At 36.0% G+C, this 25,857-nt stretch overlaps 4 protein-coding genes across 4 annotated transcripts; all 4 read left to right on the top strand.

Annotated features, from left to right (window-relative positions):
• The first annotated feature begins 1,360 nt into the window (after window positions 1-1,360).
• LOC125875804 (CRM-domain containing factor CFM9, mitochondrial) lies at window positions 1,361-4,930 on the top strand. The gene is made up of 4 exons (XM_049556841.1): window positions 1,361-1,646; window positions 1,844-2,102; window positions 2,904-3,305; window positions 3,821-4,930. The coding sequence occupies exons 1-4, from the start codon at window positions 1,573-1,575 to the stop codon at window positions 4,796-4,798; spliced, it is 1,713 nt and encodes a 570-aa protein (XP_049412798.1). The 5' UTR covers window positions 1,361-1,572; the 3' UTR covers window positions 4,799-4,930.
• Window positions 4,931-7,721: 2,791 nt separating this feature from the next.
• LOC125875807 (uncharacterized) lies at window positions 7,722-15,396 on the top strand. Its single transcript, XM_049556845.1, has 4 exons — window positions 7,722-7,844; window positions 7,947-8,046; window positions 14,501-14,693; window positions 14,967-15,396. The coding sequence occupies exons 2-4, from the start codon at window positions 7,993-7,995 to the stop codon at window positions 15,095-15,097; spliced, it is 378 nt and encodes a 125-aa protein (XP_049412802.1). The 5' UTR covers window positions 7,722-7,844; window positions 7,947-7,992; the 3' UTR covers window positions 15,098-15,396.
• Window positions 15,397-16,094: 698 nt separating this feature from the next.
• LOC125875805 (putative glycine-rich cell wall structural protein 1) lies at window positions 16,095-16,807 on the top strand. The gene has a single exon (XM_049556843.1). It carries the CDS (start codon window positions 16,155-16,157, stop codon window positions 16,725-16,727), a length of 573 nt encoding a protein of 190 aa, XP_049412800.1. The 5' UTR covers window positions 16,095-16,154; the 3' UTR covers window positions 16,728-16,807.
• Window positions 16,808-17,719: 912 nt separating this feature from the next.
• On the top strand, window positions 17,720-25,388 carry LOC125875905 (nuclear pore complex protein NUP133). Its single transcript, XM_049556967.1, has 8 exons — window positions 17,720-18,116; window positions 18,623-18,747; window positions 18,959-20,785; window positions 21,545-22,263; window positions 22,519-22,671; window positions 22,795-23,125; window positions 23,395-23,462; window positions 24,408-25,388. The coding sequence occupies exons 1-8, from the start codon at window positions 17,926-17,928 to the stop codon at window positions 24,960-24,962; spliced, it is 3,969 nt and encodes a 1,322-aa protein (XP_049412924.1). The 5' UTR covers window positions 17,720-17,925; the 3' UTR covers window positions 24,963-25,388.
• The last annotated feature ends 469 nt before the right edge of the window (window positions 25,389-25,857 follow it).

Here is a 25,857-nt window from a genome sequence, read left to right on the forward strand (position 1 = left end):
CAAATACAATATTTTATTAATCCAACAAGAAAAATTACACAAGAAGGTAAACATGTGATATGTATTTACGATATATAAACCACTAAAAAGAATACAATTTGTAGCTATATGTAGAATTTTGTAGCAATTTTTTCCTCTCTCCCTCTCTCTCTCACCGTCTCTCTCTCTCTGCCTTTCACCCCTCTCTCTCTAGACCAAAAAACATTTCACATAAATATGACAATTGTATTTTGTTTATGTATCAAATGTATTTGTATTCCATATCAAATGTATTTTGTATTAGATATCAAATGTATACACATTATGTATCAAAAGCATTATGAAATTTGTATTCTTGCATTTGTAGTCCTCCATACAATTGTGTTCGTCAATACAATTGATACAATTATATTTGATATATAAATACAAATTATTATAATATGTATTTGTATCAACTGTATTTGTATTCTACATCAATTGTATTCAGACTATAACTAATACAACATGTATTACAAATTAGTTGTATCAATTGTATTCACAACCTGATACAACATGTATTCAACCTCTCTCCCAAAACTTGCTCGTCTCTCTCCTCCCCTAACATGTAGATATAATTTGTAATTAAGAAAATGATAACTATCGATTTTTAATTAAGCCAAAATTATACTCATTTTTGACGATTTCCCATCAAACAACCACCTAATTAGGGATGGCAATGGGGAGGGAGGATGCGGGGCGGAGTGGGGTGGGTTTAAGGTTGTATGGGGTGGGGCGGATGCGGGGCGGGTTGAAGTGGGTTTTTTAAAAATTAATGTGGGGCGGGGCGGCTTGTGGGTATATGTGATTTTATGTGAGTTCAAACTTAATTTTAACTATTTACAGTTATAAGAGTGATATAACATTATTTATTAAGATAATTTCATTAAAGCTACTAAAATATTCAAGATAATAAATGAAAATGGTTCAATAAAAAATAATACAATTTCTTACATGTTTCCCAATTGATCTCTAAAAAAATAAAATTTTAAGTCACTATCCTATTAAATTAATATAACTTAATGAAACAATGAATTTATTTTTATGAATTTTACTTTTAGTATCAAACATATCTAGAAAAAGAAAATAATAAAAAATTTATGCAGGGCGGGTCTATGCGGAGTGAGTTGAAAATGAAAAGAATTATTATAAGGGGTGGAGCGGGATGGATTAAAAATTTTGCGGATTAAGCACAACCCGCACCACCCACACCACCCACACCGCCCACACCGCCCCATTGCCATCCCTACACCTAATTCAATCTCGACCCAATTTTACTTAGGTTCTTGTCTCTACAAATGTGGCCCAATTTCAAATTCCCAGACCAATTCCACAATTAACCCAATCTGAATATAGCCCATTTCTTCTGCCTCCCCTGGTTCTCTCTCTCGCCAGCTACCACTAGCCGGTGAACCCCTCTGAACGCCACCACGCCGAACTAATCCCCGCACTCAGTATCCCAAAATCCAAAGAGTCTTTCTTCTCCGGCAAACCTCGATAAACTCTGAGAAGGCGGATATCCATCACTCAGTGACTGAGTTCTCCATTGCCGTCGTCATGTTCGTTTCCAGATATACTCAACGGCGCTCTCTCAGAACCCTAACATCTCTATTTTCTCAATGTTCCTTACAGTATATTCCATCTCTCTCTTTTTTTTGTTTTTTGTTTTCTCGTTCTAGTTTTGTTTAGGGTAAATCATTCTAATGGACCTTTTATCTGTTTTTTTGAAAGAAAAAATATTACTATCCAGCTACCTGACTACTTAAATCCACAAATTAAGCACTATATTTTCACTTATTTGATACAGTGTGTACATTGAACAACGCAGGCATGAGATTCCGAGGAGATACGATTCGGTGAACATAATGTCTAGCAGTGGGAATATGGTGAGTTCTCCGGTCAAACGCGTAAAAGTTCCTATTTGCAATGTTGGAGTGCGGTGGATGTCAGGGAAAAGCATGAGGAGCAGAGTGGCAGCTAGAATGCAAAATGAGTCCAGCAAAACCCTAAGAGAGATTCGAAGGTCAAAGAAGTTAAAGTTGAAGCTCATGACTGATGAAGAACGATTAATTTATAATCTCAGAAGAGTAGGTTCAATTGTTCCTAAATTATTTACAGCCAAATGCGCAATCATCTCAGATTTTACTGTTTCCCGTCATCCCTTTTTGCTCGTTAGAAAGAAATGGTTTTGCATTCTTTTTTCTTCCCCTTTTCGTGCATACAAAATACTTTTCCTATCTAGCTATGATAATCATAAAGAAAGAATCATTTTTCTTTAAAGTATATTGGTGAAATTCTTCATGTGTGCTGAAGTTTTGCCATAAATGTGCCATTTTGCTTCTTAGCAAATTGTGCTTTGCTGCTTGTGTGCTTGTAATTACTGAAGCTCGTGGTGATGATGCTGAGCAAAAATTTCTCTTGTGGATTCATCTAGTGGTGCATACGTATAATTAGACTAGCACAATAAGAGTCAATTGGTTAAACTCTTAAAGATATCAAGTTGAACAGACTTCCAAAGTCCACTTGAAATGATCTTATGTGTTTGTTGGTACTTACCAAACATTTTAAAAACTTTTTCTCTGCGTGCCTTTCTACCATGCAGTGTTTCAACTTGTTACCGTTCCATCAATCGGTATGTTCAAAAGTCAGACTCCTATTCTGTTTCTTATGTCTATATGGTTAGCGATTGGTGCACAACCATTTGTTTTGGCTGTTCTAAATAATGCAGCAAAGTGTGCCATCTTGCTTCTGTTGTCGTATTTTGAGTGTTTTGTTTTTTCACATATTGTTTCATTTGTCAAACTTTAGTTTGTTGCGGTCTTGTGTATATCTACTCAACGAAACCTTATTAATCCAACTCAACTTTCTCACTTCCTTCACTAGTGTAGGCAAAGAAAAAAGTGGCCTTGCTACTTCAGAAGTTGAAAAAATATGAGCTCCCAGATTTACCATCTCCGCGGCATGATCCTGAGCTTTTGACTCCTGAGCAACTGCAAGCGTATAAGAAGATTGGTTTCAGGAATAAAAATTATGTCCCTGTTGGTGTCCGTGGAGTCTTTGGAGGAGTTGTCCAAAATATGCACCTCCACTGGAAGTTTCATGAGACTGTGCAAGTTTGTTGTGATAACTTCCCCAAGGAAAAAATTAAGGAGATGGCTTCTATGCTAGCTCGACTAAGTGGTGGAATAGTGATTAACATACATAATGTGAAAACGATTATTATGTTTCGTGGCAGAAACTACCGGCAGCCAAAGAATTTGATACCTGTCAACACACTTACGAAAAGGAAGGTGAGCTACAAATCTCCTTTTATTTTCCTTGCCCATTGTGTGTCAATCCATTACTTATGTATGGGCCTTCTAGTAAGTTGTGTTGATGAATTGGTATATGTTTCTTTTAACTCCTTAATTTTGTATTTGCTCGAGGGAACCTCGGTTCTATCTGTGTTTCATGCACGCATGATGTAAAACTTCAGGGAGCTATGTATCTTAAGCATCAATATTTGACATGTACTCCAGGTCCATCTGTTGTATTCAGTTTAACCGAAGTTCAATTCTCTTGCATGTGAAAGTAGTACAATGGGTTGATCCATGTACAATGTCTCATCTATTGAAAATTTGTTGATCCATCTGCTTTTGGGACGTAGTATTGAAAATTTGTTGATCCATGTGAATCGTGAACTCTTCCAATACCTATTGTATGTAATGAACTGGATTTTCTGCAACTTGCCTAGGACTGAAAATTTGAACATGTTTGGTTGATGAGCACACACCTTCTGTTTGACAATGTTATTCTTGGTTTGTAGGCATTATTTAAAGCCCGATTCGAACAAGCACTAGATTCACAGAAATTAAACATAAAGAAAATAGAACAAGAGCTCCGGAGGAAGGGAATAAATCCTGATGATCCAGCTGCCAGAGCCAGCATCCAGCGAGTAGCATCCACATTCTTCAATGCCATTGATAAGAAAGAAGGAAGCCCATATGTTTTTCAGGAGGATTATGGTACTAAGTTGAGTCACAGCAGTAGTGTAGACGAAAAACATTCAACAGCTGAAGACAGTGACCAGGAGGAGCTTGACGATTTCATTGCTCAGATAGAAAAGGCAGCAGATGACGAATGGGCAGCTGAGGAAGATGCAGAAAAAGAAGAATCGGGGAGGATTAGATATTGGAACAAAGAAGATATAGGTGGTCGATTCAGAAGATTTGGAAGTGATGAATCAGATGATGAGACAGGAGGAAGGTCAAGTGGCAGGAGTAAGACGTATGGAAGGAAGATGGGTGATGACGATGAACAAGATGATGTATCTGAAGATGACAGTGAATTGGATGATGATGATGGTCGACGTACCCACACGTACAATGCTCCTGTCAGGCATCCAAAGTATAAAACAGAGAAATGGCAGAAAGGTAAGGGCAATAGACCTATGAATGAGGGAGGTTCAAGAAGAAATTTTGATCCTTATTTGAAGGAAACGATGGCTTCAGATAGGTTAAGTGACCTTGAGGAAGCCATGTGGGCTTCAGACGATGAGGGTGGGCAGAACTCAACCCAACCAAGTGAGTATAGAAGTAGTAGTGATGAGGGGGAGGGTTATGATAAGATTGCAACATGGGAATCAGATGTAGAGGATGCACCTGGTTCGAGGGCATCAAGAGGGGTTGGTAATAGCTTTAGGACCAGCGGTCAAGGGCAAATGAAGAAAAATGAGGATACCCGCGAGAGCAAGAGAAAGGTGAAAAGCTCAAAAGACATGGATGAAACTTGGGACAGCGATTGACCAGGATGCCAAGGGATACAGGCATTGAGGCTGGTGTTATTTATGGTACTTGATCTATGCAAACTGATCAGGAAGAAAAGTATGGACTATCAAGTTTAGTGGTTATGGAAGTTTGTGATATGCTTTCTTCACATGGGCAAGGAATCAAGCTAGCTATTCTTCCTGTTTGCTGCTTTTGTGCACCTAAATTTCTTTATTTGTAGTTTTCTTGTATCCACATTGTTTTAGGCAACAATTCCCTTCTCATAATGTTTGTCAAAGCAATTGTTGCTGCAGAAAGAGTAGTACATCGATAAATCTACAGTGGTAACGCTTGTATATTAACAGTGAACCAAATTGTTGTTTCCATAATATATTCAAATTGACCCTTTTGACTCGGGACTTCAATTAGTTTATAATGAATTTTTTTTTATGCTTACTTTATATTAAGGAAAATTGTACATAATGACAAACTATTAATTCAAACTAAATGGTATAACCACTTTGATTTAATTGTGTCCTGTAGCAAACTGTTTGTCAACGCCTCTCTCCCTCAAACTCTCGTTCGCCACTCTCCTCTCTCGCTCACTCCCTCTGTGCTTACCTCTCTTGCTTTATACAACAGAATTGTATAAATTGCGTTTCTGTTTGTATAAAGCGCGAGAAAATTGTATATACACATGCAAATACATATATATTCGTCCTATACACTTATAATTATACAATAAAAATATTCCCCTGCCCAGTTTTATGTTTGTATAATGTATAATTTATGTTTGTATAAAGCGAAAGAGAGAGTGATTTTTGATATACAAATATTTTTGTCAACGATTTATACAAACGAGAGGCTAACAACAATTTATACAAATGGCTTGCCAGCGAAATTATACAAATCTGAAGAAGAGCCAACGAATTATACAATTGCTTCTTTTTGTATATATGTATAGCGAAATAGACAACTTTCAATTGTATATGTATAGCGAATTATACATATATATGTTTGCTATGGAGCGCAATTATGCAAACCTTACTATAGCATACAAATATGATTTTTTTGTTTCATATATGTGAAAGTTGCTCTTTATATTATTAATTTTCTACCATGAAAAATAACTTTTTAACACGTGTACTATAATGCTATCAATTTTGTAGAGTTGTACTATAAAGTAGGGCGTACAAAACCGAACCAAACCGCAAATTGAGTCAAATCGAAAAAAAAACCGATTAGTGGTTTAGTTTATAAATTTAAAAATCCAACACAAATAATTTGATTTAATATTTTAAAAACTCGAACCAACCCGACCATGTACACCCCTACTATAAAGTTCAAATTGAACCGTAGTATACAAATCACTGAATGGATGCTAATTTACATTATTTAATTATACTATTGTATAATAGATCAATAGTATTAAAAGTCAATTACTCACCGAAAAAAAAACTAATTGTGGACTTTGAAACTCACAGTTATGATATTTTTCTATACCAACATAGAAAGTAAATGAATAGTAAAGTAGGACCATATTGATTAAAGAAAATAAAGTTTGGACCTTTATTAATGTTATTTTCTTTCCAATTAAATTACTAACTTGTTTAAACTCTTTTAAACTTATCCATCAAATAAATTAAAACTCAGGAATTTCATCCTTTATCTATGTCTTTATACGGGACATATTTTAATTAGGACGAGATTTATTAAAATATGATTAAGGTAGGACAAGAGTAAATATGATCCCTTTTGAGAAAATATATATCGAGAATATTAGGAATGACAATAGGGCGGACCAAATGTAACGCGGGGATATATTTAAGATTATGTGGGGCGGGAGGGATGTGGGGTGGGTTAAATTGTTTTTTTTAAAAAAAAAACTAATGCAGGGGTGGGTTGCGGATATATGTGTTTTTGTGCGGGTTCAAACTTAATTTTATTTTTTTACATATTATATCACTTATTATAAAAGTGATAGAACATTATTTATTAAGACAATTTCTTTAAAACTACTAAAATATTGAAGATAGTAAATAAAAATAGTTCAATAAAAAATAATACAATTTCTTACGCATTTTCCAATTGACCTCCAAAAAACAAAATTTTAAGTTCTTATCTATTAAATTAATATAACTTAAAAAAATAAATTTGTTTTAATAATTTTATTTTTAGTATCAAACTTAACTAGAAAAATAAAATATTAAACAAATTATGCGGTGTGAATGGGGCGGATTGAAAATAAAAAAAGATATTATGCGGGGTAGATTAAAAAATTTGCGAGTTAAGCTCAATCCGCCCCATTGTCATCCCTAGAGGACATGAGTACTTAACACTAACTAACATAACTCTTTTAGACCGTACAAGGATAAATATAATCTTAAAATTAGATAAAAATGTCAGACATCACTTATTTTGTGAGAGTATAGGAGTAAATATGACCATTTTCAATAAAATAATGCATTAAAATTCACTCATAGCTAATTCATACTTTATTAATATCTCCGTAACTGTAACCAATTACCAAACGACCCCACAAAAAGGGAAGTACTCCCTCTGTCCATTTTTATTTGTCATGTTGCGCTTTTCGAAAGTCAATTTGACTAATTTTTAAAGTTAAATTAGATTACATTAATTCGATATTTTTTTAAAAAAAATTAGATATTCCAAAACTATACGAAAAGTACTATAAGTTGCAATTTTTTGCATATCAATATGATGAAAATATACATCGTAAAATGTTGGTCAAAGTTCTTATTGTTTGACTCTAAAAAAGGAAATCATGACAATTAATTGTGGACGGAGGGAGTATTATTAAACATATATAAACACACATATAATTCAGCAAATGCTAATAATGGTCAACGGGGCCTATATGTAGGGCCTACGTGGTTACCAAAAAGCACAGCTGACACTATACTTTCAAGAAAAAGGGAAACCAATAAAATCACTCTCAAACACATTATACACTTTTCCTTTTTCTCTCTCACACACTCAATTCTCTCTGCAACAAACATAGAGAGCCAAAAAATTCCCAATTTGCACAGTGGAAAAGAAAAACAAAAACACTTGGTTGATTAGGTATGTTTTTAAGAGTGTGGGGGTGTTTGTTTGGTAGTTAATTACTATTGTGAATGGAAAAAAAATAATATCTTTTTGATCTAATCTTGATTTTCTCTTCAGCTTCTTTTACTCCCTTTTTTTGGGTTGGGAATTGCTATTTGACTCTATGAGCAAAGAAAGGCCACCAGAGCCACTGGATTTCTTTATTTGGACTGTTGAGGTATGGGGTTTCTTTCTTAATTTTTGATTTATTAGTATTCCAGATCTTGGGAGTAGCTATGATATTATGATTTTGTAATGAGGGTTTTCTTGATTATTGGATGTTGAATGTTATTTGATTTGTGTATATTGATGAGTTTTCTTGATAATCTGCTGATGAGGTAGGTGTCAGCAGTTAAAAGAAATGCACTGTCTATCAATTTTTGACCTTGCTGTTGAACTTTGTAGGCATATGATAAATTCTGCTAATGTGTATGCTGTCCGTACACCATGATTATCAAAAAGAACACTTATTGATTTGGAAAGCAAGTATATAGGTTGTTCACTAAAAACACTAGCTCATCTGTCATAACATTGGTAAATAGAGTTAGTTGGTACTTGTTGCTGGTGGGAGGTGACAAGTATCTCATGGAATAGTTGAGGTGCGCAAAAGCTGGCCCGGTCACATAATCATCAAAAAAAATATAAAAAATATAGGTTGTTCACTATAGGACTCTCTTAGTGAGTCCATTTATATGATCATGGCTTAGTGGCATCTCTATTTGTTGGAATTTGTTTTATAAAATCTTGGGTTTACACGTTTCGTGTAATTTTGCTCTGGATTCTTAAAATATGTGAGTTGTGGAAAATTTGAAGTAAGATATGCGGAGTTAGATATCCCATATAGTACATATTGCAGCTTTTTTAAAATGCAACGAACCACTTAAACAGAATATATAAATATAAAGATTACAATTGCAATTGCACTTGATGACTTGTCATGTTTTGAAAACAACCAATGATCACATTATATGTACAATCTTAAATACTTCATCCTCTTTATAGCAAACTAAACAATTATTCGAAAAGTCATCGCCAATTCTTTATCTTCCTTCAACAGTATGGTGGACCATTTGGAAGGAAAGGAACACGAGGATTTCTGAAAACAGAATAGAATCTGTAGTCAATACCAAGTACAAATGTTTATCCCAATTGTTTTTTTGGTGTAACATGGAAATTATAGAGGCCATAATAGAATTTTTGAGCTCATTACACAATACGCAAAGTTACCACCTTATGTAAATTCCTCACAACACCTTCTGGGTGCTGAACATTTCATGCATTATCTTTTACCAATCATAAAAAATTTGCTTGTAAAATCATTTTGATGAACTTCACTGAAACTCTTCCAGTGTTGATTCTGAAAGGTACTCATTTGGCATATTGCTTTGCTCATTTATTGCAATTAACTCTTGTAGTTGTTGCCAAGAAACATTCTAATGTGGATAATATTTTTAAAATCTTGAATATTGCTGGAGGTTCTATTAAGCGTAAGGAGATGATCAAGCAAAAAACTAATGGAATTACTAGTGCTTGGTGAAGTGTATATGGGTCAAGAACTTGAACTTCAAAGACCAGGTGATATCCATTAGGGATCTCATTTTAAGACAATGCGTAACTTTCTTTCTTTATTGTCATGTACTTGGAATTCTTGCAACAAGGGTTCAATCTATCATGAGAAAGTAATGACAAAAGGTCTAGTAGAAAAATAAGATTATATGAATTTGTATATTTGATGTTGAAAGTGTTGACAATTACATATGATTTTAATATGCTTAAAAAAAACCAAGATATTGCAAGTGTTATGAAGCTTGTTGATTTCACAAAGAGGCAATTGCAATCGAGAGGGATTCTAAATGGAATTCTCTCATTTTGTAAGCATGGAATTGTGATCTCAGAAATGGATGAGAAGTATGGTCTTGGAATTTAAAGTGTAAGAGCTCAAGTGTTACATATCCTCATCATTTGTGTGTAAAAGTTCTTTATGTTGTTATTGATTTGGAATTCTTAGAGCTCAACAACGCTTTTAATGAAGTGAATGTTAATGTGCTTTTTGGTATGGCTAGTTGAGCCCCAATTATTCTTTTGCTAATCATGATAATAACTAGATCATGAAAATTTTTGAAGCTTGAAGATCTCAGTTTTGAGATTAACAACTATATTGATTATGTGCGAGAAGTGGATAATTCCTTTTCTAACTTTGAGATCTTTCAAGACATTGGTTGAAACAAATATGCATACTTGTTTATTTGCTTGTTGAGTTTGATTTACATGTTGCTACTGCAACAACAGAGCTTTTTCTTCTAGGAAGTTTATTAAAAATGACTTGTGAAGCAGCTGGTGATGACTTTTTGAATGATTGTCCAGTTTATCATATAGAGAATGAAGTATGAAAGTGTACCTAATGAGGGGATCGTTAATTGTTTTCAAAACATGACAAGTGGTCGAGTGCAATTGCAATGTCTACATTCAGATATTGTGTTTATATGGTTCATTACTATGATAACAAATTTCTTGTTACTAACTCATCAGAAAAACAATCTTCTTGTTATCAGATTCCGTTGCCTTCTGCATCACGATTACTAAGAACTAAGAAGTTCATCTGACAGTTGCACAAATACCGCACGGAGTTTCAAAATATAGGTTCCATTGGACTCAGTTGGTATTTCTTTCATATTTTTGAAAAGCACTTACTTCTCAGGTGGCTACATCCTATATACCTCAGTAGGAGCTAGTTTATCAATTACATCCTTAATAATACAAGCACATGTAGTATCGTTGTTGCGCACTATTTCGTGCCCATCTACTAATGTGCATGGACTTCTTATCTTAAAAAATGCATAGAATAATCAGTTTAAGTGATGAAGATTACTTAGCTGGATAGTTTTACTGATTTTTTGCAATTTCGAGTCTTTCTCTAGATGTCTAATGATAGAATGAACAGGAGGATAGACAATACTTTTGGGTCTTTACTTCATAGTAGTATATGTAGTATCTCGTGTAAAATTAGAAGATTACACTAGGACCCCTAGGAGGAGGTGGAGGACAGTTCAGCAAGTTAGAATGACTTTACATGTGTGATTGTGATCATCAAGAATGCTATCTTGTATAGAAGCTGGTTAGCTTCCTGGCTAATATACACCAGAAAGTTTTTATTCTGATCATCAAGAATGCTATCATCTTGTAGATACTGGTTAGCTGCCTGGCTAAGATACGGCAAGAGATGTAAACCTGCCCAATCTTTGCTACATATTAATCCTTCTTTAGTCTTCAGTAGATATGGAATACATTGAGATGCACACAAGAATATGTAGTCATTTTGGGTTGTGTGAGCTTCAAGATAGCCATTGAGCAGGGCTTGGTAATGGTCTTATGAAATAGAAGATAGTCGCGACTTGTTGATTGGAGAAAATAGTTCTCTTTGGATCTTTTCTTGGGGATGATTTACAAAGTTATGCTTTGTACTTCTAAAGAAATAGTTCATTGGACTTCAACATATAAGGTCGCTTTAATGGTACTTCTATCTTTTCTGGTAAAAATAGTCTAGAGTTTGGGGATAGCATGTAAGATGCTTTGTGATGCTCTTTTGCTAAAAGTCGATCTTGAATAGCTCAGTTGTAGTGACTGAGATGTCATCATAATGGAATATCCTGTACATCTTTTCCAGCCTAAGCAATATAATATAACTGCTGTCTTTCATTTCGACACAATTTTATCATCTTTTTCATTATAATTGAGTTGTAATATTCTTCCAGTTTCTCCCTAGTTTTATAGCATATTGAAGTATAAAAAAATAAATGCGCCTTCCACTTTTAGTCCATATACTTGTATTCTTTGTAAGGTCAACCATGAGTTACTGAAAAATTACATACATGCCTCAGTCTACTTTGTGAATCGGTTTTCACATTTAAAATATCTATATGTGAAAAGAAACTAATATGTGTTATAAGATGGAATTTAAACTTGAAAGTATTACTTGGACTCTGGGCCTCAACTATTAGCCATCTGCAAAAGTTGAGGACTTTGCCCTTTTAGATGGTGGAGGCATTAGTACATGAACATGGTGATGATTTTTTCTTTCTGTACTAACAAGAGCTACTTTAACGGCCAACTTTCCCTCTAAGGTTGGTACCTCGAAAAGTGATTTGCTGAACCACACGTCTCTGAATTTGAATTGTGAAAGTCATATTTGAGTATCATAACTAGAGAAAATTCTAGCCTTTTAACATATAAAATAAGTTTTAAGATTTTGCTTTTGGAGATACTTGTAAGTATGACCATTAGATTTTAAATGAGATTTAAGGCATTTAATGGATTATCTTCATTTCTTAGTGAGAAAATGGAGAGCATATAGAGCTAAAAGTGGAGTGTGTATAGCACTCGCCTCTGGAAATTGTAGCACTTTCTTTTTTGTTTGTGCACTCATTCCAGCCAACTATAAAGGGTTTAAGTTGATTCTAGTGGTTAAATTGACTAGTTCTATAGTATTTTTCAAACAATAAAGATACTCCTTCCATCCTACTTTATGTTACACCATAAGACTATGAAAGAAATTCAAAAGGTTAATTTGACTCATACGTTGTATTAGAAGCAGTAGAAGAAAATATTGACATAGTTGTCGAAAAGTTAGTTGAGAAAAATAACATATAAAAAAATTAATTTGAACAGTTAAATGAACTAACATTTTTTTTTTTGGAGAACTATCAGAATTGTATGATATAATTTTACTTTTGTATCTCAAGTTAACCGTTCTTTCTATGTTGGATTGTTCCAATTTGTTTCCCCTTTCCTAAAATGAAAACTAATTCTAAAAATTGTTCCATTTTTTCAAAATATTAATTTGTCTGTACTTTTGAAATATAATGAAATCTGAGCTCTTACCTTAATAATTGCGACAAAAGTAGATGATAGTCCTAAATTTAGATGAAGGAATTTTAGTAGAATTGTTGAATGTATGTGGATGTCCTGAAATAGAAAGATTGCCGTATTAATTGGGATGGATAGAGTAATAGTTAAGCTCTGATGATCAAGAGCTGAGGATAACCATCTAAATTGCAATCATAAATTATTCCAAGGTCAGTTAATATTGGATAGAGGGAGTATAAAGTATGTCATGACTTCCTAAATGGCAAGTCTTTTGGTGTAAAGCTTCATAAGAAATGTGAATTATACTGGGTGAAATGAACTTTAGGTGTCGTTATTTACCTCTCAGGTCATGGCATGGAAGTCATACAATCAGATTTATGCCTCTGAAGGCTAAAGAAATGTAGTTAGGACTTAGGAGTTAGTCATTCTTCCGAGGGGAGGTATAATGTTTATAAATATACCTTGTAAATAAAGGGCTGAGGTAGACATCGTGATTTACCTCTTAAGCATTGACATGAAGTCTTGTGATTTGTGGAAGCCTAAAGAGGTAGATAGGAGTTTGCCATTCTCGAAGGGGTTCTATACCTGACAATGCGATTGCCAAAGTTTCAAGCTTGTTTTGACCTACAGCCTACAGGTATCAAGTTTCTCATAAATACCTTGCAGGTGATTGCAATGCAGAAGCCCTTATTCACCTTTTAAGTAGTGACAAAAAAATCATATGATCGAATTCAGTATGAAAGAAACCTGGATAGGTTTATAGGAGTTTATCATTCTTCAAAGAGGACAGACGCATGATAGAATCTGGCTTGAATTCCATGAATATGCTTTGAAATCCTTGAATGTGTGTGTACATATACAATCTCCACAATGTCTAATGAGCAGATTGTGCTACAATTGAAGTGATCACTCATTTGATAAAGGGGTTAGCATCAATGAATATCTAAAGAGATCCGTAGTAATTCATCCTTCTTTGAAGAGGAAGCACATGTGTAGGCTAGCATCAATTCCTAGAAGTGCCTGATCAATTATCTTCTTGAGAATTGAAACTGACTAAGTGACTATTTGAGTAGATACTCTCCTCGTTTTCAAATCATTTTTAGCACAAGCTACACCGAGTATGCTTTAAGCTGGTGTGATTAGGGGTCATTTGGTAGCTGGTTAGGAGCTAAGTTATTCATGTATTAAATCCTGCATAAGTAATACCATGTTTGGTTTGTTATTTGGAAATCCACATGTATAAGTTATGAAGGAATCTATATATTTAACCAAAACATGAATAACTAAACCCTGCATAAAATAATATATAGATTTCCTCATAACTAATCAATGTATTACTAATATTTGCATACCTGTAACCAGCTACCAAAGGACGCCAAGTACATGAAAAGAAGTGTTTTATTCCTACTGCAAGATTTGCACGCTTTCTTTTGTCCTCTTTCATGTATTGACATTTAGTTTTTTTCATCCACAACTTCATCAGACATGGAGCCAGATATTCACTTCACAATTGCTTTCCTGGGGCTTTAATCCACACTCATCCAGTTGATGAAGATCTTCCTTGCGCCTAATCCACCCCCAAATAAAATTATAAATTAAAAATAGTAGGAAATAGTAGAGTTCTTTCCCAGCTCTTTTCAGTGGTTTGGGGATGGCAATGACATGCTACACAGCAAGGAGATGTGTATCTTGTTCAACGAAATAAAAAAAAGTGAGAAGGAAATGTATCTTGTTCAATGCCTGATTTATGTTGCTAATTTTGCTGGCAGGATGTTGGTCTATGGTTGGAAGAAATAAATCTCGGTGGCTATCGTCAAATTTTCAAAGAGAATGGTGTTAATGGGGAGTACTTGGAGGGTATGTCTATGTTCACGACTGAACAGATACTAAGGTTTATAAGAAGGTGTCACATGAAATGGGGAGACTTCATAACACTGTGCAAGGAGCTCAGGAGGATAAAAGGTGCATCTAGTCCCCCTACCCCTACCCCTTCCATCTCTCTATCTCTTTATTAATTTTATCTGTTATCTGTCCTGTGCTTTTCCACTGTCTCAAGCATGACTTAGTTAATCAAAAAGACTTTGAGGATGTTGTAGACTCGGAGTGCTGTTACCAGTAACCATTGATAAGCAAAACATCAGTGAATCTTCTGTTGCTTTAAAGGATGACTATAATGTTAATGTATTTTTTGCTATACTTTAGTACACTTTCATTGATTCAACTCATTTCATGTAGTGGCTTGCTTGAAGGGAGAGCAAAAAGTTCGCCAACCTTGGTGGGCACCGTCATGTCTCTCTATAGTATTTACCAAGGTGGCCAAGCGTAACAGGCAGTCTAGAGTGGTTTCGCTGAAGCTGGAACCTTGACACTGATATTGCCCTTGTGTATGTATGTTTAAGTTGTATCTTAAGAGGATAGGGAGTAGGAAAATCACTTGCCTACGTATAATTTTTCGCTTTCTCTCCCCTGTCCAAGCATTTCTTATACATAGTTTTGTAGTCTGTCTTTGTTCTAAATTAGTTGTGATGAATATATACTTAAATGAAGCAAAGAGATACACTTATGTAAATCTCAACCTGCGCTATTCATATTGAAAAAAAAATTGCTACTCCAATACTTTGGTGCAGATTGGATGATGTTGTTTTAGAAATTTGCTTATTTTGTAGTGAGACTGAATCCTAAAATCTGGTGTCCACTGTCCACCTTATGCCAAACAGTTCTAGATTTTCAAAAAACATCGAATCATCATTTTATTGTCGTAGCTTTGATGTATAAAGAAAATTGATCTTTGTATTAAAATTAGTTATAATAACGTTATTTCATTATATAATCTCCGTATACAGTTTAACTAGTAAAATGTTTGATTTCTAATGTTCAATTCCATCTAATGTATTGAGCCTTTTGTATGTAATCTTATTTGCATTTCTACAAGAGGTTATTTCACCCCTTGAATTCATGATCTTCTTGTCGCTTAGAACCAACTCTTATGGGATATTTTATTCGGGATAATATCTAAGAACATGTACAATTAATTACCATAACGTAACTCTTCTTAATCACATTCAACTCTACTATGCTTCTGACGTTTTCATTTTGTAAATGTGATATTAATTACATTCATTAACAATGTATGTTACCTTACCACTAATCTATAGTATTTAAATCGTCCTAAACATCACAGATTATTCATCCAAGTGCTAATTAGCTCTTCCCTCAGGTCACTTCAGCTCAAAACACACACGAGAGAAAGAGCCAAGGTAAGAAGCAATTCTCATCTTAATTTGTTGTTAATTCTACACAATTATTCCATTCTTATATTTTTTTTTTCAAATATGTGCTGTACCTGCCGCTTTCTGAATAGTACGAGTACTTACTAACGAGGCTGTGGTACTTACTGGTGCAGTGTTAGCAGCAACTACGAAGATGAGTAGCAGGTTGATTATTTTGTTTGTTGTGTGTGTTCTCGTGCAAGCGACATATGCAAGGAAGCTTCTTCAGTTTCCATCCATGGACATCCCCGGCATTGGCGGACTTGACAAAATTATGGGAGGTATTGTAGGCGGTGGTGGTGGAGGCGGAGGAGGAGGAGGAGGTGAGAATGGTGGATCTGGAGGAGGGATGGGAGGTGGCATTGGTATTGGATCAGGTAGCGATGGAGGTGGTGGAGGCGGAGGCGGTGGCGGTGGTGGTGGAGGAGGAAGTGAGAATGGTGGATCTGGTTGGGGAATTGGAGGTGGCTATGGTAGAGGATCAGGCAGCGAAGGAGGCGGCAGTGGTGGTGGTGGTGGTGGCGGCGGAGGAGGAGGAGGAAGTGCGGATGGTGGATCTGGCTGGGGAATAGGAGGTGGCTATGGTAATGGATCAGGTAGCAATGGAGGCAGCGGAGGTGGCGGTGGTGGCGGCGGAGGAGGAGGTGAAAATGGCGGTAGTGGTTTTGGTGTTGGAGCAGGTGAAGGCCATGGAGTTATGGCGGCAATTGATCCAGTTGAAGTTTAAAATACGCCTCTTTTATACGGCTTTGGTGATCACATTAAACTATATTCTTTCATGAACCCCTTTTCACTAAATAAATGGTGATTCATAATTTTGTGAATTTTGAGCTTAAGAGTTGTTCTTAAAGTTATGTATGGAGTACTCTTCATTTGACATATGTACCTACAATATAATTAAATTCAATAAATGAAATTTAGAAAATTTTAAAAACTCTATTTTAATTACGACATGTTACTCTATTTTAATTAAAAAAAAAAAAGATCCATTCTATCCATCCTTATTATATTTGAACCTAATTTCTTCATCTTAACTTAACTCGCATAATTCATTCTTAATGGTGTCCTTCCATCAGTTCTTTAAAGTTTCAACCTTGTAATCATACCTCGAAATCCACTTTGATCCACCCATTTTAGCTAAGTAAAATTTGGTGAAATTACTAACTTTGGTGATTGAGCTTATTTTAGTTGTTTAAATCTAGTCAAAATCGTTTATTTGCCTATGGACAACTATCCTTAAATATAAGTGGTTTAATATAAAATAAAGATGTATAAATATTTTGTATTGCTAATTAGAATAAGGTGTATATTTATGGATCATTTTTGAATTGTGCTATGAATCAACTCGGACTAGGAGAATATAGCTGGTTAAGTTAAACATTAGTTCATCAATAAATACAACTCTTATCACCATAAAAGTTTCAGCCTTTAATCATACTCCTCCCGACAACCACCTTGATTCACTCATTTTAGCCAAGTAAAACTTGGAGGGGTGGGGGGAGTCATTAGCCCGTCTATTTGATAATTGAGCCTATTTGGATCAGTCTAAATTCAGCCAAAAACATTCATTAGCCTACTAACAATTATACTTTTCTAAATATAAGTGGTATAATCTAATTATACGCCTAGTAAAATTAAAAAAACAAAGCTCTTCATATTCTTCTTAAAAAAAAAAGAAGGTAAAATGCAAAAAATAGAAGAAAAGAAAAAAGACCACCGGAGAAAAAAGAGCACAGCAGCACCCTAACCGCTGCCATATTTTTCAAAAATCTGAAAGTCTCTTCAGATTCTACTTCCAAGTTTCTAATCTCTTACTAAGTGAAGTCTTATATTTAGCTTTCGCCATTAAAGAAACTAACAAGCATTAATACACCATTCTTATACTCAAACCCCTTTAAACCCTACTTCTCATTCCCTTAACCAAAATGTTCTCTCCGGGAACAAAGAGATCGAATTTCAGTGCTCGTAAGAGTGGCCGTGAAAAACCTACTACTGGTTCACCGGTGACGCCGTTCACCGAGAATAGAAAGCCGCTTGATGATAATTCTCCTATACCTAATCGCCCTAATACTGGTACTCCTGCTCCCTGGGCTTCCCGTCTTTCTGTTCTCGCCAGGTAAGACACACACACGCACTCAAATTCACTTCTTATATATTTTACATTGCGCTTATGTTCACATAAATTGAACTAATGTTGATGTTTATCTCATTAGGAAGTTTGCGCTTCTAGTTTAGACTTTAGATGTACTCTGGATCGTGAAATGGTTATGTAATTATCCTGGTGGTACTATTGATTGCATTATGTAGTTTCTATAGTTAGCTGAATGCTTTTGCTTGTTTTCATTTTTTACTTGGTTATTGTGTTTGTTTTTAGATAATGCAATTCTGCTCAGTTTTGCAATTTGACATGTTTATCTCACTAAATTAAAAGATTACAGTGTTTCAAATATTGCCTATTTATTTGTATTGAGCTTTCTTACTAGGAAACAAATATGTGGTTGGACCTGCATATTTATTGTGAGGGTGGTTGTGGTTAGTTAATTGTTAATGAAAGGACATAAGTTGTAGAAGTATATTTGAATGGAAACTGATTAAGATAGTGTTTGTTGTTAATTGTCATAGAATCCCACCTGCAAAGAAGAGTGATAAAGGAGAAGAGACTGATCCAATTCAACCTGTCTATGTCGGAGAGTTTCCACAAGCCCTACGCGATGAACAGGACGTTTTGCTTCAGAAATATGCTCCTGGTTAGTGAATGAGCTGATAACCTGTCTTGTTTGCTTTCACTTGTTGATCAGTACTGCTTTCAGAAAATAGTTTTTCTTTGTTGTGTCCCATTTTTCAATAATTAAGATAGAGTAATAAATTCCAATATTCCCCAGTGCTTTGAATGCCTGCTACCATGAAGTGTTATTCTTGAGTGATTGATTTTGAGATGACACTTTTGCTTTTGTTAAGGTAATGCGTCCATCTCTGGCGGAATGGATAAGGAAACTTCCTTGGCGTGGGTTATATGTGGCAACAAACTCTTTGTTTGGAGTTACTTATCACCTGCAGCTTCTAGGAACTGCATTGTTCTTGATCTTCCTTCGATGATGTCTGAAAATGAAGATACTGGAAAATTTTCTAATGATTGGTTTGTTTGTCTCATCAATTGGGCTAGGAATACCAATAAAGTTTCCCCACAGTGCAGTTCTGCTGGTATTGTTGCCTGTAATCGGAGAACTCGAAATCTCGTATACTGGCCAGATATCTACTCTGCAACTCGGAATGAACCAGTAGTAAGTTTTCCCGAGGAGTCTGAGGTGAGTTGTTCTTCTGATGTGAAGGGCACCCCAACCAAGTTGCGGCAGCAGAATAAACCTGGGAGCAGCGTTACTCGTTCAAATTCTCTCAACTGTTTGATTGCTTGTGCCGTCCCTGAGGCTCATCACAATCATGCCTCTGTTGCTCTTGCTTGTAGTTCTAATGGCGAACTTTGGCAATTTGTCTGCAGCCCCAGTGGTATTCAGCGCAGAAAGATGTATGAGGACATGTTAAGTAAGAACTCTCAAGGAAATGATGGTGGGCAGTTCTTTGGAGGCAGGGGTTACCCTAGATCACTGGTTTGGCAGTCTCGTTCCCATTCTTTGGACAAGTCCAACAGGCAGTTTCTTTTATTGACAGATCATGAAATACAATGTTTTGCTATTGAACTTTCTCCCTCTTTCAATGTTTCTAAGATCTGGACTCATGAAATCGTTGGCACTGATGGTGATCTGGGTATCCAGAAGGATCTGGCAGGGCAGAAGCGTATTTGGCCTCTGGATTTGCAGATTGATAATGATGGCAAGGTTATTACTATTCTCATTGCAATTTTTTGCAAGGATCGGATCACCAGTTCAAGCTACACTGAGTATTCACTTCTAACCATGCAATATAAATCTGGAGTGAATGTCTCCTCAGAATGTGTGCAGCCACATGAAAGGATTTTAGAGAAAAAGGCTCCTATCCAAGTGATAATTCCTAAAGCTAGACTTGAGGATGAACAGTTTTTATTCTCTATGAGATTGAAGGTTGGGGGTAAGCCAGCTGGTTCAGTGATCATACTTTCTGGTGATGGCACTGCAACTGTCTCACATTACTGGAGAAATTCTACCCGTCTTTATCAATTTGATCTTCCATATGATGCTGGAAGGGTTCTTGATGCATCAGTTTTCCCTTCCGATGATGGTGAGGATGGCGCTTGGGCTGTTCTAACTGAAAAAGCTGGAGTTTGGGCTATACCTGAGAGGGCAGTTTTACTTGGTGGAGTTGAACCACCGGAGAGAAGTTTGTCACGTAAAGGAAGCTCTAAAGAGAGGTCCTCTCTGGAAGAGAGGAAAAATTTATCTTTTGCAGGTAATATTGCTCCAAGAAGGGCGACTTCAGAAGCATGGGATGCTGGAGATAAACAAAGGCCTGGTCTAACTGGAATTGCACGTCGAAATGCTCAAGATGAAGAATCTGAAGCTTTACTAAATCAGCTTTTCCATGAGTTTCTTTTATCTGGGCATGCGGATGGTGCTTTCGATAAACTGAAGACGTCAGGGGCATTTGAAAGAGAGGGTGAAACAAATGTTTTTGCAAGGACAAGCAAATCAATTGTGGATACCCTTGCAAAACATTGGACAACCACCAGAGGTGCTGAGATTGTGACTTCGTCTGTCGTGTCCTCGCAACTTTTGGAGAAGCAGCAGAAGCATAAAAGATTCCTTCAATTCCTGGCTTTATCCAAGTGCCATGAAGAACTATGTTCTAGACAGAGTATGACCTCTTCACCATATTATATTTGCTTCTTCCTCTTAGGCCTCCAAGTGTGGTTGAACTAAGTGTATTTGGTAAGACGAAAGTAATTTTTATGGAAATATATACACACTGCTACACATATTAAGATAATATCCACTCTATTATTCTTAACCATTGTTAGTCCTTGGTTAAGTTCAACAGAAAACAAATAATCATTTACAATCAAAAGATTAGTTAATGCTTCATGGCTCACAAAATACACGTTCAAAAGACTAGTCGAGAGGATTTAGAGGATAAAATCTGTATATATAGCAAAAGAAAACATTAAATGTAATGCACAAAGAAATGAAGGGTATAAATCAGTAGATTTATATTACCTCAAGTGCAGCAACATTTCTATGCCCAATAGCTTCACCTGTAAATTGGATATTCAAAAATATGTATCAGCCTGTCCTGGCCCGCTCCGCATATGGTCAAACCTGCACTGTTGCCATCGGTACCCTTGGAGATCACAGGTACTGCTGAAGGCAAGTCAGACTAACTAGCTTCCAATATTCCTTGATTGGTCTAATTAGATGATCGATTACAGTCCTTACTATGATTAATAAGCAGTTATTGCCAGGATGCTATTTGCTTATCTTAAATCATTTTACTGCAACAGCATAAGTTAATGACTGCAAAAGCATATTGTCTACATGCTTTTCTGTGCTCCTTATATGCTAATGCATTTTTATCTCTTAGAAACCATGGGCCTAAGAGTTTTACAATCTGTGACAGGGCATGCTTTGCATATTATCATGGAACATGGTGAAAAACTTGCTGGCATGATCCAATTGAGAGAGTTGCAGAACGTGCTCAATCAGAACCGTGCCTCAGGAGCTGGCTCTTATTCAACTACTGAGATGTCGGTTTCTGGTTCCCTGTGGGATGTCATCCAAATGGTAGGCGAAAGAGCTCGCCGAAGAACAGTTCTTTTGATGGATAGGGATAATGCTGAAGTTTTCTACAGTAAGGTCTCAGACCTTGACGAATTTTTTTATTGCTTAGAGAGAGACCTTGATTACATTATCAGTGAAAAGATGACAGTTTCTGTTCTATTCCAAAGAGCATGTGAACTCTCCAGTGCCTGTGTGACTTTGCTTCGCACAGCCATGACTTGCAGAAATGAAAATCACCTCTGGTATCCTCCGTCTGAGGGATTGACTCCATGGACTTGTCAAGAAAAGGTGCGGAATGGGCTCTGGAGCCTTGCATATTTTATGCTTCAACTGGTGAAGGAAAATAATTCCCTGGATGATACCGTAAAATTAGATTTTCATGCACACCTTGAAGTTCTATCTGATGTACTATTGGAAGCATATTCTGGTGCTATCTGTGTGAAAGTTGAGCGTGGAGAAGGACACAAAAGTCTGTTAGATGAGTACTGTAATAGAAGAGATGAACTCTTGGAATGTCTTTACCAGCAAGTGAAAGATTTAGTTGAAGGCAAACTGCAGGTTGATCTCTCCTTACCTCTTATTCATTTCTCTTGGAAGGTTTGATTTATGTAGCAGAAGATATCCCAGCAAAAAAGAGAAAAAAAAGAAAGAAAGAAAATGCAGTAGGTCCTTTTTTTCTCCCCTGTACTTGTCTGTTAGTGTCAGTATACGTAATAAAAGGATTCACCTAAGGATAAGATATTCTTGAAAAGGAATATGGCATTGAGTCTTATCCCAGTCATTTTTTTTGCTCAAACATATTCATCCATGCAGGATTTAGGTGAAGCAGCTGAGGAGCAAAAGCTAGAGATTTTTGGAAAGCTTTCCTCAGCCTTGTTGTCTCTTGCAAAAAGACATGAAGGTTACAAAACTCTATGGAGTATATGCTGTGATATCAATAATACTGACCTACTTAAAAATCTTATGGTAAATATTTATCTGTTCTGTGTGTGTTTTGCTTGTTCTTGTTTATCTTGGTAAGCTGATTGTAGATCACATGCTTTTTTAGATGTTTGCCTACTTCTGTTTAAAAAGCCTTTTCTTGTGCAGCATGACAGCATGGGACCTAAACGAGGCTTTAGTTACTTTGTGTTTCAACAACTGTATGACAACAGACAGTTCTCTAAGCTTATGAGACTTGGGGAGGAATTTCAGGAAGACCTAGCAATATTTTTGAAACAGCATCAGGATCTCCTTTGGCTTCATGAAATATTCCTTCATCAATTTTCTGAAGCTTCTGAAACTCTACATCTTTTGTCTCTTTCACCAAATGATAGCTCCGCTATGGATACTGAAACCAACTCATTTGGCACCACCATAAAAACAAGTTTGGTGGAAAGAAGGAGGCTTCTGAATCTCTCGAAAGTAGCTGCATTGGCAGGTATTCTTTCCTTTAACTATTTAAATCAAGAAATTTAGAGAAGATTTTGATGAAGTTTGATTAAAATTTCCAAATAGTAAAAATGGCTGATTTATTCTCATTATATCAGTTGATCCCAGATTTGTCATAATTATTTGAGCTTATTGAATCTTTATCTTCTTCATTTTTCCATATCTTTTTAGCAAATTTCATGTTTCCAGTTTATCATTTTCATATTGCTTCTATGCTTTTTACTGGTGACAACTTATGTTTACTTAATCTCTTGGTAGGAAGAAGTGCTAATTTTGAATCAAAGGTGAAGCGCATAGAGGCTGATTTAAAGATTCTGAACTTGCAGGTATCATTTTAGTTTTTTTGCTTATTCGGTTATTGGAGCTGAGGATTTCTGTGTCACCTCAGTATAAGTTGGTGAAGAGAAGATGTACAATGATAAACATAAAAGTTATTAGGACATTAGCCATAATACTAGCAGTGACTATCAATTTCTACCTTACTATCTCGGGGGTTGTTACCCTTAATATGGTCCATCTATCTCTTGACATGAAAATGTGTTGTATGGTTTACTGTTAGGCTGTAATCAGCCAGAGACAGCTTTTCTAAAAGAAAGATATGAGAATCTAATAGGAAATGAGAGGTTTGTTTTAGTTCTGTGGTTGAACAAGCCAAATTTAGTGCCCCATCCAGGCAAATGCAACCAGTCAGTGCCCCACTTTCTGTTTTTGTTATTGTTGTTATCTGTTTTTTTCTTTTAATGGTCCAGTTGGTTGTTGTGGTGAAGGAACTCTGATAGATGAATATCCTCCTATTCTCTCCATCTCTGTTAACTATTTTCTTTTTAAATAATGGTGTTGTTCGGGCAGTTTGCGCACACCTCAACTATTCCATCGAGTACCTGGTACCTCTCACCTATGTTGCTCGCACTTTTCAAAAATTATGCAGCACCCATGCCAGATTCTTCAAAATACACTTTTGTAGAATCAGACACACACCCATCGACATTTTTGAATAGTCCAAGCAACATAGCCTCTCATTAGCACATACACTAGATAACTTTGCCTACCAAAGACTTAGGCAGATGGGAAAGAAATCACTTAATATTTTCTTGGTCTGTGTTGGAATTTGAGTCATGGCCTCCAAGGTTTCCACCCATTTTATTGAACACTAAGCCACACCCCTTGGGTGCACCTATATTATCCATATCCATTGTGCTTGATCACTTGTTCTTTGTGTGTGTGCGCGTATGTGCAGGCATCTCTTATTGTCAATTTTACTTCTCTCGCAGGAAGAAATAATGAAACTCCTTCCGGACGATGAAAGGCAAAATATTAGCCAGCAGCTTCTTCCTCCGGTGGACCTTATTGAATTGTGCCTTAAAACTCAGGATAGGGAGCTTTCGTTGAGAGTTTTTGACATTTTTGCATGGACCAGCTCCTCTTTTATCAAGTCTAATGCAAGCCTCTTGGAGGACTGCTGGAGAAATGCCTCCAATCAGGACGACTGGGAGAGGCTGTATCAAGCATCAGTAGATGAGGGATGGGGTGATGAGGAGACTTTGAGCATTTTAAAAGACACCATTCTTTTCCAGGCTTCCAGCAGGTGCTATGGCCTCAAAGCTGAAACTTTTGAGGGCAATTTCCAGGAAGTGCTGCCACTGAGGCTAGAAAATTCCGAGCAAGTGACTTTAAAGAACATGGAATCCTCTGTGGAAACAATACTGATGCAGCACAAGGATTATCCTGATGCCGGCAAGTTAATGCTCACATCAGTTATGCTAGGAAGTGTTCATTCCGATACCATTAGTATTGTGGAAGAGGAGGGACCTACCCCAATGGAGTAATTGTCCTAGCATTTGAATGACTGGGACATTTGAGCTAACCCTGCATAATTGCAGTGTTTCTTTTGCCGCTTGAGCATGAGCATGAGCAGCTTGATCTGCAGTTCTTTAACACCGATGGATGAAATTGTATATGGCAATCGTGTTTCTTTATCAGTGCTCGTTGAAGTTGAATCAATGCAGGGTGAGTGCTTGGAGGTGTCAAACAAAGTTTGTTTAGAATGATTGATGAGCAGTGCCGGAACATTGGGCTCTTTTAAGAGTTCTAAGTCACCAAGCAGGGGAGATTTTGCCTTGTAAATTTAGCTAAAATGTACTTTATGATTTTCTTTTAAAAAAACTTTTGCCTACTTTCCTAGGAGGTCTGTTTTGCTGTCATTCAGACATACTGCGTGTTTATCACAAATCCAAGGTATTTTGGCTTGATGATCACAGGTGACAACTATTAGTCAGGCATATGAGCTTCAGAGAGTTATACTGATTCTTTCAGAAGAAAACAGTGCATTTTATGTTGATTGTGAGGTGTTTGTATATTGTTACAGCAAAGGAGATTATTTCTTGAAATAGAAAAGGGTTATTCACACTTGATATGAGTCGTGATTGGTTTTAAATAATGTAAAAAGGATCAAAATTACCCTCAACTATTCAAATTAGAAAAAGATAGATAGGTCAAAAATTTCCTAAACTATTGGTATTTATTGAACTATAATTATTTTGCGAATGTTATACCTAAACTATTAGTATTTATTGAACCCTTGACTATCATACACTCATGTTAAAAAAATACTCTCGAGAGCAATATGATGTGCTACGTGACATCACACTCCAAAAGGTTTAAAGTGATAGTATATGTTGATTTTTTTTGAGGGAATAGGTTAAAAAATCCACCCAACTATCA

The sequence above is a fragment of the Solanum stenotomum genome, chromosome 9 (genome assembly GCF_019186545.1).
Source record: "Solanum stenotomum isolate F172 chromosome 9, ASM1918654v1, whole genome shotgun sequence".
NCBI classification, from domain to species: Eukaryota; Viridiplantae; Streptophyta; class Magnoliopsida; order Solanales; family Solanaceae; genus Solanum; species Solanum stenotomum.

Coding starts and splice junctions, on each gene's coding strand:
- LOC125875905 (XM_049556967.1), top strand. CDS start 17,926: ATGTTCTCTCCGGGAACAAAGAGATCGAATTTCAGTGCTCGTAAGAGT. Junction 20,786..21,544: donor AGAACTATGTTCTAGACAGA/GTATGACCTCTT, acceptor AATCTGTGACAG/GGCATGCTTTGCATATTATC. Junction 23,126..23,394: donor GAAAGTAGCTGCATTGGCAG/GTATTCTTTCCT, acceptor ATCTCTTGGTAG/GAAGAAGTGCTAATTTTGAA.
- LOC125875807 (XM_049556845.1), top strand. CDS start 7,993: ATGAGCAAAGAAAGGCCACCAGAGCCACTGGATTTCTTTATTTGGACT. Junction 8,047..14,500: donor TCTTTATTTGGACTGTTGAG/GTATGGGGTTTC, acceptor TTTTGCTGGCAG/GATGTTGGTCTATGGTTGGA. Junction 14,694..14,966: donor GGAGCTCAGGAGGATAAAAG/GTGCATCTAGTC, acceptor CATTTCATGTAG/TGGCTTGCTTGAAGGGAGAG.
- LOC125875805 (XM_049556843.1), top strand. CDS start 16,155: ATGAGTAGCAGGTTGATTATTTTGTTTGTTGTGTGTGTTCTCGTGCAA.
- LOC125875804 (XM_049556841.1), top strand. CDS start 1,573: ATGTTCGTTTCCAGATATACTCAACGGCGCTCTCTCAGAACCCTAACA. Junction 1,647..1,843: donor TTTTCTCAATGTTCCTTACA/GTATATTCCATC, acceptor TGAACAACGCAG/GCATGAGATTCCGAGGAGAT. Junction 3,306..3,820: donor ACACACTTACGAAAAGGAAG/GTGAGCTACAAA, acceptor CTTGGTTTGTAG/GCATTATTTAAAGCCCGATT.